General features: G+C 35.6%; 2 protein-coding genes and 1 pseudogene across 2 annotated transcripts in view; 1 reads left to right on the top strand and 2 right to left on the bottom strand.

The window, feature by feature from the left end:
* The window catches only part of Rnf43 (ring finger protein 43), a 60992-nt gene extending 58927 nt beyond the window's left edge, over positions 1-2065 (bottom strand). The window contains exon 1 of the mRNA XM_026407356.2: positions 55-2065. Within this exon, the coding sequence (XP_026263141.1) occupies positions 55-306 (252 nt within the window). The 5' untranslated portion in view covers positions 307-2065. The remainder of the gene's footprint in view (positions 1-54) is intronic.
* Positions 2066-7133: 5068 nt separating this feature from the next.
* Positions 7134-14212, bottom strand: part of Hsf5 (heat shock transcription factor 5) — a 38019-nt gene continuing 30940 nt past the window's right edge. Inside the window, exon 6 of the mRNA XM_026407354.2 lies at positions 7134-7204. Coding sequence (XP_026263139.1) covers positions 7134-7204 — 71 coding nt within the window. The remainder of the gene's footprint in view (positions 7205-14212) is intronic.
* LOC113195724 (protein Mdm4 pseudogene) lies at positions 10913-11760 on the top strand (annotated as a pseudogene).

The raw sequence follows: 14212 nt of genomic DNA, 5'->3' as shown, positions 1-14212 counted from the left end.
AGAAAGGCATGTTTCAAACAGATGGAAAGTGAAATATAATAAAATTATACTTGCCTGCATTAATTTTCCTTCTGCTGGAGTTATTTCAGCAACACCAGCAAACACACCTTCCAAAGTGAGATTCAGTTTTCCTGTGGGGTCCATTTTCAAAGGGATTACTCTGATAATAGCTTTCTGCTCTGCTGATCTTTCAGACTCCACCGCTGTTGCCAGTACCAGTCCTGTGCGTCCAAAGCCTGCCTGCAGGGTAGCCATCAGCAGCCAGGGCCAGAGGGCAGCCAGCTGCAGCTGGTGGCTACCACTCATGCTACCAGCTGCAGCAATGCACTTCGGCCATACATACTGCTTCCACTGGCTAACACCAAGTGCAGGTTCTCAGATCCAGACAAATGCAGGAAGAGAAAATTTATGCTTCTGTTTCTGAAAGCCAAGTCACAGTTTTGACCCTTCCTTTCTCTACAGTATATTCCCAAGAACAGGTGGCATTCCTGATTGGGCAGAGAAGACTGTTTTCAGCCCACTTCTGCAGCAGGTATGTCATTTTCTTCCATTTTCACTCTGACTAGCAAAAAAACCACCACTTCTTTTTGGAATTTCCAACTTTGCTTGAAATTGAACGTCACATTATGAATTTTTATTATGTCAGATCACTTGGTGTTGGTCTTCCATATGCATCAAGTTGTCGACCAACTAACCCCAATGTTGATGAACAAAACAAGACAAAGTAAACAGCTAAGGCCATGCATCAAAAGTGAGAGTGAAGAACTCCAGCTTAGACAATGGAGAAGTGGCCCTTTTAAGCCACAAAATGTGTCAACTGTAAATAATTAAAGACCACAGGAGATTTGTTTTTTAATAGGGGAAGAGACGGAATGATAAAAAAATTCATGCCACACCTTGAGGGATGTCCAAAGATGCTACAGCACACAGAGAAGTTTCCATGTTAAATTGAATTTCACTGTAGCCCAAAGTTCTAGGTCCATTGAATTTAAATATTTTTCATAAACTTGGACATACTATAATTTGGGGGGTTTTCTTAAAGTTGCCTATAAATTAGGTGCTAATTTATATATCCTCACACATTATGGATAATCCTGAACATCACAACCTTTTCTAACTTTGAAAATTAGAATATATGAAAAGGGTATAGTTTCCAACTATCTTTCCCAGTTAAAGTTCATATTTCTATCTCCGTTTTCGTTTCTCTCTTAGGGATTCCAAATTCTACTCTCCAGCTTGGGAATGCCAAGCACTTTGATTTCCCATGAGATGCTTTGGTAAAGTAATATCCAGATTTTATAATCCGTAATTTTCTAAATTCATAAGAAAAACAAAGGACTATTCCTAACACGTTTTCAAATTCCTTGAGGGGGTGGGGAATAAAAGATAGGGGGATTAGGAAGGTGATTAGTCACAGGCTTTAAGTAGAACACCCTGAAAAAATACAATGAAGCCTGGGTAGATCTGTGCTATTTGTAAGCACATATACGAATTGGGAGCTTTGGATAAACACAGAATAAGGTTTTTAAATGTGCACCTTTAAGTAAACATAAGTGCACTTCACCCACAAAACCCGTTGTGTTCCAGGGTCAAGTTTAAAAATCATATAAAGTCTTCAAAATAAGTGCTGAAAAGCTGAGCAACTGAATATGAACCTACTATAGAGATTTTTTCTTTTTCTGAGGCAGAGGGAGAAAAAAAAAAGAATTTCAAAAGAAATCTGCAAACCTGTTGCGCTGTTGGGCCCACTGGAATCCACGGGGGTGACAAATTCAATTATGCTTTTATAGATCCTGCTCAAAAAAGGTTTGAACTGCTTAACCAAGTACAGCTCATTCTTCCACCTTCTTACTCTGCAACCAAACCAAGTGCCCCATACTACAAGTAGGTGACGAGAAATTCCGCAGTCTGAAAAAATAATCCATGCAGATCAAAGGCAGAAACTTATTCCAGGGTGAGAGCTACTGTCCCCAAGAACTCTAAAAACACTTATAGACGATCCAAAATCACTTCTGAAATCTCCTTTCTAACAAAAGTTCTTTTTCTCTCCGAACAGCACATTAAATAATCAAATCTTGAAAGAGAAAAGAAGCACAAGTAGCAAATATATCAGCAACAATTCACTACCAGAAACAGAAAATCCCAGAGGGAGAAGGCAATATCTCTGAATCATGGATGGACTTGGAAAGTTCGGAAGGATTCGAGTGCTTCCTTTTCAGAAAGACAACTCTGGATAAACTCCCTAGAGCAGGAAGCCTGTGGTTTGTAATTGGTGTTCTACTTCTGACTCCCTCCCCTAGGACTGCAATCACGCTCTCTACCTGCTGACAAAGTGAGGGTGGAGCAGTTAAAGGCAGCCACCCCCACCGGGCCCTCCTCCTCCTGGTGCGCACACACCACACTTAACCAGACACGTTCTCTCCCTCTCTCCTCTCTCGGGTCCTCTGCTCCCTCTAGTGAGCCAAGGCCCAACTGCATCCAATTCAGTCCTCCAGACCTTTCTCTGGGTAAGCAAGTTACCACATGTAAGCTGAGGCCGCTGGAATATATCCAAGCAGATTCTGCACCCAACAGGCGGTGGTATGAGGAAATAAACAGAAAAAATAAAAGAACTCCAAAAGATAAAAGAATGGACACAAGGTTTTTCAAATATAAGTTCAAAGGGATTTCTGGTCTTTCTGGGTTTTAGTGTCTACAAATGGCACAAAGCCAGAATAAAGTGATCCTATACTATAGTACTTACTGATTTATTGCTGCTTAGATCTGCTAAGCAGGGAAGGATTCTGCCCACTATATGCATAGTTTTTCTTCGCTCTTATTAATTCAAATTCAGTAGCTCTGTCTAAACTATGCCTGTATGAAGTTTTCAGATCAGGCTGATGTCAGAGATCTGGAATCCAACTGTTATTTCCTTCTCGAATCTCTTCAAAGTGAAATACTACTATAGATCAGACCTCTGCTCTCAGTGTAAGATTACAAGAAAGTCTATCATTAATACAAACTAAAGGTAAAATATGCTTAAATGAGAAGAATGTGGGCAAAACCCCACTAATTTTCAGTTAATTACCTCATTCATCAACTATAACCCTTATATACTAACCTTGCCATTAGAAATAATGCCAAAGTTTCTAACATGCTTTTAATATTTAAATTTTCAAGTTTATCAGATTATATTTGATGGTAATCAAACATTATATTTTTGGACTGCTGACAAAAACTTTCAAAATTTTAACAACAACAACAATGGGAATACAGTTAACTCTATTGAACTGTATACACTTAAAAAAAGTTATGATAAATCTTATATTCTTTACCTCATATACAAATGACCCTGTTTAGTCATGTATAAAATGTGGATAATAATTGCATTGTAGGTTTGTTATAAAGATTAAACGACATGCCTCTAAAAACAAGAAGTGTAAGTGGCCTATTTAACTTGCATGTTCTTCTGCTAGAAGGTTTATGAAAGTGGTTTCAGAATTTTAGACCTAATAACTAGTTTGGAACAGAGGTAAGTTCAAAAAGTAGATATTTTTGTTTTTAGTACTAGGGATTGAGTCCAAGAGCACTCTTTCACTGAGTTACATCTCCAGCCCTTTTAATTTTTTACTCTGAGACAGGGTCTCACTAAGTTGCTGAAGCTGATCTTGAACTTGCCATCCTCCTGCTTCAGCCTTCAGAGTTGCTGGAATTAGAGGTGTGTGCCACATACCCAGTTAAAATAAATTCTTAATTTAGCACTTTTCCTTTCCTTTTTGGACCTTAAGAACATAATGCAATAGAGATATTTGGCAGTTCCTTTCCTAAGAAATAGCATGAGCTCTAATTCTGAAGAGAAGTGTGTGTGTGTGTGTGTGTGTGTGTGTGTGTGTGTGTGTGTTTGTGTCTGTCCAGGGGTACTGGGAATTGAACCCAAGGATGCTCCATCACTGAGCTACATCTCTAGCTCTTTTTAAATTTTATCTTGAGACAGGGTCTCACATAGGGCTGGGCTTGAACTTGAGATCCTCCTGCTTCAGCCTTGTTTGGATGCTATAGAAAAAATTTAAAAGTTTATTACTGTGTATTTTTTATTTTATGTACATCACGTACTTATACAGCATAAATACTGGAAATACACATCATTATATATCACTGACATATGCAAAATTATCTTGAAAGTTGATACATATATAAAATCATCTTGAAAAGTAAACTAAAATAATTACCTACAAATGGACTTTGCCTCATTTTTTCCTGCTTGAAAATAATCTAATAGTTTAATATACACAGTTGAAAAAAATTACAAATGTAACTAGTGCCCTCAAACTCTCTTCTCTGAGGAAACCTTGATATCTGGAAATGAGGATGATACATATTATGAAACTGGGGACCTAGAGATAGGCAGGATCAAGCCAAACAGCTCTATGAAGTTTATTTTACTGATATCATGTGTTTATTTAGGTCACCAGGATGGAGAAGCAAGAGAAATTATTCCCTGGCTTCAAAATTAAAGTTATTCTTCAAAGGCTGATAGACCACAACACTTTCCCAGAGATGTCGTAAAGATGGTGTTTGTGTGGTAATGAAAAGTCTGTCTCACTGACATCTACAATCTAATTTTAGACATGAGGTCTAAGAATTGTCCTTATACTTAATGACATTTTAAAAATTCAATATCTAGGGGGTGGGGTTGTGGCTCAGTGGTAGAGCATTTGCCTACTTCACACTTGAACCCATGTGTAAGGCACTGGGTTCGATCCTCAGCAACACATAAAAATGAATAAATTTTTAAAAAGGTATTAAAAATATATCAGTTTTTTAAATTCAATCTCTACTCAAGTGCAAATGGAAAAAAAGTCAGGATAATTTTTAAAAATCAGATTCTTTTAAAACATAGTATGTTCTATTTTGAATTTTACTAGAATAATTAATGATTATAATGATGGAGTTTTCTATTTATCACCAATAAAACAGGAAAAACAAGCAAGACACAAGTCTAGTTGGAACACTCACTTTATTGTTGACTGAAATTCATCAGTGCTTAAGGTGCTGAAATACTGAGGTGCTAGTCAGGAACCTTGTTAGCATGTGTCAGACCCTACTGGCTAATTCACATGAAGATTTTATTTTACCTCTTGCCATTTTGCCCAAGTCATTGATGATAGCTTTATTTGATAGGTACCAGGCATGTGAGTATAGCAGGAGATCCAGCTCCTTAGTCTGTTGTATACATATATAAAAAAGTTTGGAAGGCTGATCAAGGCATTTCATTAATTAAGCCTTAAAACCATTGAAACCAAATCTATGCCAAGGTTCCTGCTTGACACATGTTCCTCAAATAATATTATCTCTTTCAACATATATAAAGCTAAGAAAGGCATATTAAAGGGAAGGAGTATCACTTAAGACATTTCACCAACTCTTCAATATGACAGAGAAAAGCAAAGTTCTCTCATTAGGAAATAAGGTCTCCTCTTCATGTACTCTGCCAAAATATACTGCCTGGCTAAAAAATGTAGATGTCTTGATAATTTGTCCATCTTTTAAGCCATGCTAATAAAGATGAATAAATGCCCATAACATGGACAACAGAAAAACCAGACAGCTCTTCAGAACTTACTACCATATCTTAATTGAGTCACTGCAGACCAATACAAAGCTCACCCTTTTCCAAAAGAGCCATATCTCTGTAATACTTCTAGGGCTTGACATCATTGGAAAGGCACAATGCAATATAAGAAATGAACTGTTACATCCACAATGTCTAGCAAAGTATTTACGTCATATCACTAAATGCCTTTTTTATTAGTTTCATATTCCTAGGCTTTCCTTTTGTTTACTAGGAAAACTAAGGCATAATACAGTAAGAAAAGTTCTAGTCAATTTAAAAGACTCTAAATCAGAAAGGTTCTTGCTGTCATTGGACAGGCAAATAAAGGAACAACCACAGAATATGGACATCTAAGATGTCTTCTCCATAACAGTCCCACAATCCTACTACTCAAATGTAGAAACCTATAGAGGGGATTATAGTCCATCCCACTATCTAAAATTCTCTTAGAAGCTCAAACCAGATATATACAGAAAAAATACTGGAGCACAGCTTCTGGTAAATGACAACTAATCAGATTAACCCCGAATTTGTACACAATACCTTATATATATGAGGATTTGTACTTGCTGAATGTAAAAATCTAAAATAAGAAAACACTATGTAAAATCTCTTAATGTTTTTGTTCACACATTGTACATTCCCCTTCAAAATAAAAATATTACACATGCATCCTTTATCCTTCTATCCTGCAATATTAATAAAAATAAAGCTTTAAAACCTTTAAACCTACCAGCATTTATGAATACAATTACATTAAACAATTTAAATATTTTTCTTTAGAAGACATTTAAGTAAGTGATATTAACAAAACCTTACCATTTATGACAATGTATCATTAAAATTAAAGAAAGATATGAAAATAGAAAAATGCTCTCATTAATATAAAAGAATCGGGGCTGTTAAGTGTGATGGATGGTCTAAGTCCGGATGCCTTGCTCTTGGAACAGAATGCTAGGTTAGGAAGTAAGAGAATTTCCTGGTTAATCACTTGGAAAATTAGCTCTTTACCAAAATTTCTTCCCTGGAATTCCTGACCCATTTAGATCTGTGATCTCGGTGACCTCACGTGTCTTTGTTTTTCACACAATCTTCTATAAAAGGATCACACTGTGACTTGAAACAGATAGACTGAACTCCCCATTGGAGTTGTGCTGACTACCGTTTGAGAGTGGCAAGACAACTCAGCACGCACACATTATGCTCCAGTACCATAGATGCAGCAGTTTTTAGATGCTTCTTCACTGTAACAGAAGGCCAGGACTTTTCATTTGAAAGGGATCTGGGCAGCAAAAAAAAAAAAAAAAAAAAAAAAATGGCTGCTAGATGTTTAGTAGTTTGTCAAGGTAAACAATCTGAACTGAACAGTTGTAGTAAATACCAAACTCCCAATTTTCAATTAACAAAATTCTCAATAAACAAAACAAAAAATATTTTTTTTCCTTAACAGAACTGAAAAAATCCCAACAGTGTGTCATGTGCAAGACTAGTCTGCCTCCAGCTACGGCTAGTGCACAATGTCACATTTGTCATCCATTCCTCACTCTTTTAATTCTTCCTCCTTTGGAAAGTGCTCCTGCTTGCAGGCCACGTCCACCAGCAGATGAAGATCTAAAAAGAAAGGATTATTTACTCACTCTCAGCCTCTCAGACTATAGACTTCTATAGACAAGTCTTCAGATTAGAACAACTTGTCTATGTTGCACCTGTAGAATTGGCTCTAAAATTACATTTTCTCACCAGACTCACAATTTTAGAGCATTCCTATAACTCTAAAGCATACTGATGCAGCCCAGTTGTAAACCTAAAGAGATCAAAGTTAAAATTTCCCTCCTTCTCAGTGGTAAGGCCAAGCCTCTTTTCAATACAATTATCTTGTTATTATAAATGAAAAAGAAGGGGAAAATGTGAAAGGAATCAAAGTGAAATAAAAGCATACAAATAAAACTCATTTCTTCCATGCTGTAAGAACAGCTGGCTGGGTTGTGGAAATATGAAAAGGTAATGCCTGCAGAAAAGCAATATTAAATAATTGCTACTTTTCCCAAGTAGATTGCCTCCATAAAAATTTCCCACTTACTGACACAGCTGAACTCTTACAAAAACACCTAGCTGACCGTATGTAAGAAAGAAGTCATGCTCTCACAGAGATTAAGAGACAGAATGATTCCTTAAGCATGAAAGGGCACCAAAGCACATGCCATAATCCCAGGGACTTAGAAGGCTGAGAAAGAACTGCAAGTTCGAAGTCATCCTGGGAGACTTAATGAGACACTGTCTCAAAATTTTAAAAATAATAATAAAAAAAGTAAGTTAAAAGGGCTAGGATGTAGCTCAGTGGTACAGTATCCCTGTGTTCAATCCCTAGTACCAGACCAAAAAAGGAGGTGGATAAAAATTTGAGCTCAGGGGCTGGGGATGTGGCTCAAGCGGTAGCGCGCTCGCCTGGCATGCGTGCGGCCCGGGTTCGATCCTCAGCACCACATACCAACAAAGATGTTGTGTCCGCCGAGAACTAAGAAAAAATAAATAAATGTTAAAAAATTTTCTCTCTCTCTCTCTCTCTGTCTCACTCTCTCTTTAAAAAAATAAAAATAAAAAAAAAATTGAGCTCAGGCACGTTTCTATAATATAGAAGAGCTACAAGTTTCTCTATAGTTTAGATAATTACAGTAACAATAATGATAATTATAATATGTTTATATAACATATTTTTTCAAGTAGCTAAAATGCATTATAATAACACCTAGTTAATCCCAAGGAGTAAATATATAACTAGGTAGAACCTCTAAGCTATTATATGGCTGATAAGTAAAGCCAGTGGTTTCCATACCTTACTGCCTACTGGAATCTCTTGGGGATCTTTAAAAAATACTGATAGCTGACATTTTTTTTTTATTTAATTGAAATGGAGTGCAACCTGGGCATCATGGTTTTTGAAAGCTGACTAAAAGACCTGGAAGCAATATCTAACTATGCTTATTTCTGAATACCTCAGTTCCATATTAGAATAAGCACAGGCCATATGGTAATAGAAAATACTAAAATAAGATTTGGGGATATGAATAAATCCAGTTGTAACCCTGGGTTGAAAGCAGAGTAGAAATTCTTGATAATGATAAAAGTAAAAACTATTAGAGCTACTATAAATCTCATGTTGTTGCAGCAGCAACAACAAACTTTTTATATGATGGGCTGAAAAAGATAAAATAGCACTTGACCCACAACTTCTAATAACAAACATTTAAACACAGTAACTTTATTAGAATGAGCTTTTCATTAACAACTGCCAATCAAGTAGTAAACAGAAAGCAATAAATATCCAGGACTTGTATTTTAGCCTGGTGCTGCTAGAGGTTGATGTCTTCACTCAAAAGAGAGCCTTACATGTTCATCAAAGAAGGTAAGTATTTGGGAAGCACAGCAGCTAGGTTGGCTTGAGAGGTGAAAGGCCTCGAGGGACAAGAGCACTGCATCTACTTATTTGGGAATGTTCGTTTCTACTTGAAAGCACCCTTAGGGTTTTGAGGCTATTGCCTTAATGAAATCTCATCTATAACTCAATAGCTACAAAATGGGAAGTCATTTTTTAAGAAATGAATTGAACTTTGCTCTTAAACATTCAGTTTCCCTTAGCTATAAAATTACATATCCTATCATAACATAAGAAAGGAGAGCTTCCATAATGGGATTAATATTTGGGTACATTCAGTTTGACTATTATAGAAATTGGAGGGGCATGATAGAGCCTAATATTCTTTACCTCTTTGTATCTTTGATCTAAAAGCCATTTTCTTAAGTCAGCATGTGCTTAAAAGGCACATTAGTGACTATGACTAACAATCTTCTAACAAAATACACATTATTGAAACCACTATAATTTGGATACTTAAACAACTTTAAGTCTCATTACAAAGAAAAAAAAAGTTGGGTTAGGGATGTAGCTCAAGGGTAAATAAATTGTTTAGCACAGAGGCCCTGATTTCAATTCCCAGCACTCCACTCCTACCTCCCCAAGTCAAAGGAAGCTTAAAGTATAAGAAAATGCTCCATTACAAACAGTAAAAAGTTTTAAATATAATTTAGCTACAGAAGGACACAGATACATTCTGGAATATGGGATGCTTCTGTTCAACTACTGAGAAACATGAAATTCTAACAGTTAATGTTAGAATCACAATATTTCAAAATTGGGGGGCAAGGCAGATTTTAGAAGTGATTTTATTAAGTTCCCTTATTTTAACCACAAATAATTGCTTTGAGAGTTGTAATCTTATTAATGTGAGATACTCAGAGATAATGATAGTTAAAATTTAAGTGCTACTTTAGGACTTTCATATTTGGTCTCTATTATTAAAAATTTAACCTTGGAATTTATCTATCAAGAGAAAAAAAATGTTTGCTTATCCAGGAGAAATAAACTGACCAGTAGTAATCCATTTTAAGATCTCCTCACTCATTACTCTCTGGGCTGTGAAAAGATCAGAAGCTAAAAAGGAGGAACTTTTAACACAGGATTAGTAAATTTTTTGTAAAGAGCCAGATAGTAATTAATTTTAGGCACTGCAGGCCTAAAATTACTCTGCCACTGGCATGAAAACAGTCATAGGCAATGTGTAAATGAAAGGGTATATCTGTATATTCCAGTAAAATTTTACTTATATATATTGAAATCTGAATTTCATATAATTTTCATGCATAATGAAATGTTCTTTTGGATTTTCCCCCCAACAATTAAAAAATATAAAAATGATGCTGTTGGCAGGCCACGTAAAATTAGGCTAGATGTGGCTCATGGGCCAGTTTATCAATTCCTGTTATAAGAACAAACACTGGGAATACAATCAAAAGAAATTTAACCAAAACAGGAGGCATCGAGTTGAATATTATCATCACAGTTCTCATAAAATTATATTTTTTCCAAAGAAGATATACAAATGGTGAACAAGCACAGGAAAATTGTGGAATTTAGGTCTTAGGGAAATGCAAACCAAAATCACAATGAAGTATCACTTCACACTGTTATGAAAGCACTAATAATAATTTTTAAATGGAAAGTAACAAGTATTAATAAAGATATAGAAATATTGGAACAATGGACATTGCTGAAAGTCATGTAAAATAGTTCATCCATTAAGGAAAATACATTTGGAAAATGTCTTTGGTAGTTCCTCAAAAAGTTAAAGATAGGTGATTTTAAAATGCTGCCAAGGTCTTAGAACCTACAACTGCCACCCACCTCCTCCATGCTCAGAGAGGGAGCCACTCTTGGGGCAGTTGTAAATTTTATCAATAGACTGCAATTTCTTCACTGCCAAAATGACATCATATTCCACTTCTGCCTAGCATTCAACATCTGACAGTGCTTACAGGATCTCTTTAGAAATCATCAGTAAACTGCCACTCTTGAAGATTTTGCAGGGACCAGATACCCAAGGAGAAATGTTCACTGATAATGAGGTAATGTACTATATCTAGGCCAGTATATATAATGGTAAAGCAGTTTATGATCAATAGGAGCAGATATGGTATACTGTGGTAGAGATCTTTTGGGAAAACTTTTAGAATGTCAGTGCTTCTGAGAAAGATCTCACCCTCTCTATGATATGCTAAGAAGAATCACTGCTACTACAGATGTTATTCAGACTTCCCCTCTTGGCATAGGATTACAAACGAAGACCAACTGAAGCCAAGTACAAAAGAAAGTTCCAATTCCAGAAAAAGATCCAAAGAAGGCAATAATGCCCATACTTTCTACCTCAGAGCATAAACACAGAAATTCTAGAGAAGATGAAGATTCAACAGAAAATTTAACCCAAGATGAGACATGTAGGCTGGACCTGGGATTTGAGGAATGGGATGGCTTTTAGGAAAAACCTTGGTGGGATTTTTAGGAAATTTAAGAAATGATGATACACCTATATGTAATGGCTCAAGATATAGGTACTATCATTGTTTCAGATACTATAGATGACGTATTTTCTAAATAAGTATCAGAGTAATTGGCTGTTTAAATAAAAGTTGAAGCTCTTTATATTTAGCAAGCAAGTCAAGGAAGTAGAGAAAGTAAGTGACAAAAAAATTATTAAAGTTAAAAAAATGATGACCTAAAGGACTCGAAGTCCTTAAGTGATGATACTGATGTAGAAGTTACCTCTGAGGTTTGAACGTCCAGGAAAAGCTGTTTTGTACTGGCCACAACTTTAGATGTTGTAATCCCAACAGTACACTTGTGTTGAAGAATGCTGTTTTTTGTTGTTGTTGTTTGTTTGTTTCTGTTTCTATCTACTTTTCCTTGTTGCTAAGAGATGTCGAACTCTTTACATCTTGTTAAAGGTTTTTACTGAAATTTGAGAAGGGAAAAGAATAATTTGATCTAATTCTCTCTCTACCTTGGAAAGGATGACTTAAATGCCTGTGTTGATTGAAATTCTATGTCACAAATTCTTTGGACATGACACAGTGGAGACACAGAAATATTCAAAGTAGTCCTGCATTACTTTTTTCCCTGTAAATACCTCTCTAGAAACCCAAGGACAGACCTGTAGGCTACCTAATTCTTATTAAGCACAAAATAATTTTGTCAGTGTTTTCTTAGGTAAATCCATAAATAAAGCAAATGGAAAATAGTTTCATCTTCACTCAGATTAATATTAACTAAGGGATATTAAAGAAGATTTGATATTTTGAAAAAAAGGTAAAGATAGTATTATCATGTGATGCAGCAATTCCACTCCTAGGTATGTACCCCAAAGAATGAAAAACAGGTATTCAGACAAATACTTGTGCACACATGTTCATAACAGCCCTACTCATAATAGGCAAAAGGTAGAAACAGCCCAAATGTCTATTAGCAGATAAATAGATAAGCAAATCATGGTATATACGTACAATCTAACATCATTTGGCCAAAAGAAATGAAGTACTGGGCTGGGATTGTGGCTCAGCGGTAGAGTGCTCACCTAGCATGTGTGAGGCCCTAGGTTCCATCCTCAGTACCACATAAAAATAAATAAAGGTATTGTGTCCAACTACAACTAAAAAATAAATATTAAAAAAAAGAAATGAAGTACCAATACACATGTTACAATGCAGATGGACTTTAAAATACTATGCTAGTGTCCCAAACCAGACATAAAAGGTCACACTGCATGATTTCATTTACATGAAAAATTCAGAGTAGGTATATCCATAAATAGAGAAGACAGATTGGTAGTTTCCAGGGGCTGGAGAAAGGAAGGGATATAGAAAAAATTTTGGAACTGGATAGAGACTGCACATTGTTATGAATGCACTACAGGCTATTGACTTGTTTGCTTTAAAATGGCTTTTTATAAATTTTACCTAAAAAAGTTACATTTCCCATCAATTTGAACTAACTCCAGAAAATAAGGGGAAATTAGGAAATGTCTATAAAACATAAAATTCATACCCTAATATTTCTTAATTTTCAGTATCAGAGCATGGTAATGAGATATAGAATAAACTTTTAGTAAGACATATGCAATTTTTATTGTCAATAAAATAGAACTGTATATCCATTTGGTACCTAAAACAGTAGGGTAGTTTTCAGTGAGTATTTGTTAAAAAAAAAAAAATGAAGGGGTAGTTTGGCTCCTTAGATGTTTAAACCTTATCTCTCTGTGGCTAACTAAAAGACTACTCAAAAAGACAAAAAGTAGATACAGCCACAGAAAGCAGAATGGTGGCTGCCATAGGCTAGGCAGGGGAATGGAGAGCGATCATTTAACGGGTACAGAGTTGTAATTTTGTAAGAGGAAAAGAGTTCTGGAGATGGATGTTGGTGATGGCACCAAAACAATGTGAATGTTCGTAATGCCGGTGAATGATACACTTAAAAATGGTTTCAATGCCAATTGAAGACAGCTTTTTTCCAAGAATTTATTTATTTTTTCATTTTTTTTCAGTACTGAGGATTGAACCCAGAGGTGTTTCATCACTGAGCTATATCCCCAGTCTTCTTTACTTTTTCTTTTTTTGAGACAGGGTCTCACTAAGTTGCTGAAGCTGCCCTGGAGCTTGTGATTCTCCTGCTTCAGCCTACCAAGTAGACAGGATCACAGAAAGGCATGCTGAAACTATGTAGGGCACACAACAGAATAAACAAGTCTGAAGTTCGGAGATTAACACTTAGGATATAAATTCAGGAACCATCAATATAATAATGCAATGATAATAAAAGCATCAATAATAATAAAAGCAATAAGACTGATTGAGAATACATAGTAATTAGAGATAGACTAAGAAAAGAGACCTAAGAGTTGAGACTTATCAACATTTACGTTTTTCTAATACCAAAAGCTTTCTTCCTTCTAACTATGTGGTTCAAGTAGGTAACATACTTCATCTCACACTGACTTGAGGTCATATGCCATAGGACCTTATTAGGGCTATGTTTTCATAGACTGTTAGACTAAGTTCTATCAGAGAAGAAAAATTTGCAACTTCATAAATTATATTTCTGCTTATGCTTTAATTCTAAAAATAAACTTCTTTTTAGCAGAGAGATTCTTGCTTAATTATATGTCATTTCTTTCCTGTCCCTAATAAAATAAAAGTGTGATTAGGTGTTATGATGGTGCCAATGTTTCACAACTC

The sequence above is a fragment of the Urocitellus parryii genome, chromosome 7, assembly GCF_045843805.1.
Source record: "Urocitellus parryii isolate mUroPar1 chromosome 7, mUroPar1.hap1, whole genome shotgun sequence".
NCBI lineage: Eukaryota > Metazoa > Chordata > Mammalia > Rodentia > Sciuridae > Urocitellus > Urocitellus parryii.
This window is presented reverse-complemented; position numbering and strand designations above follow the sequence as displayed.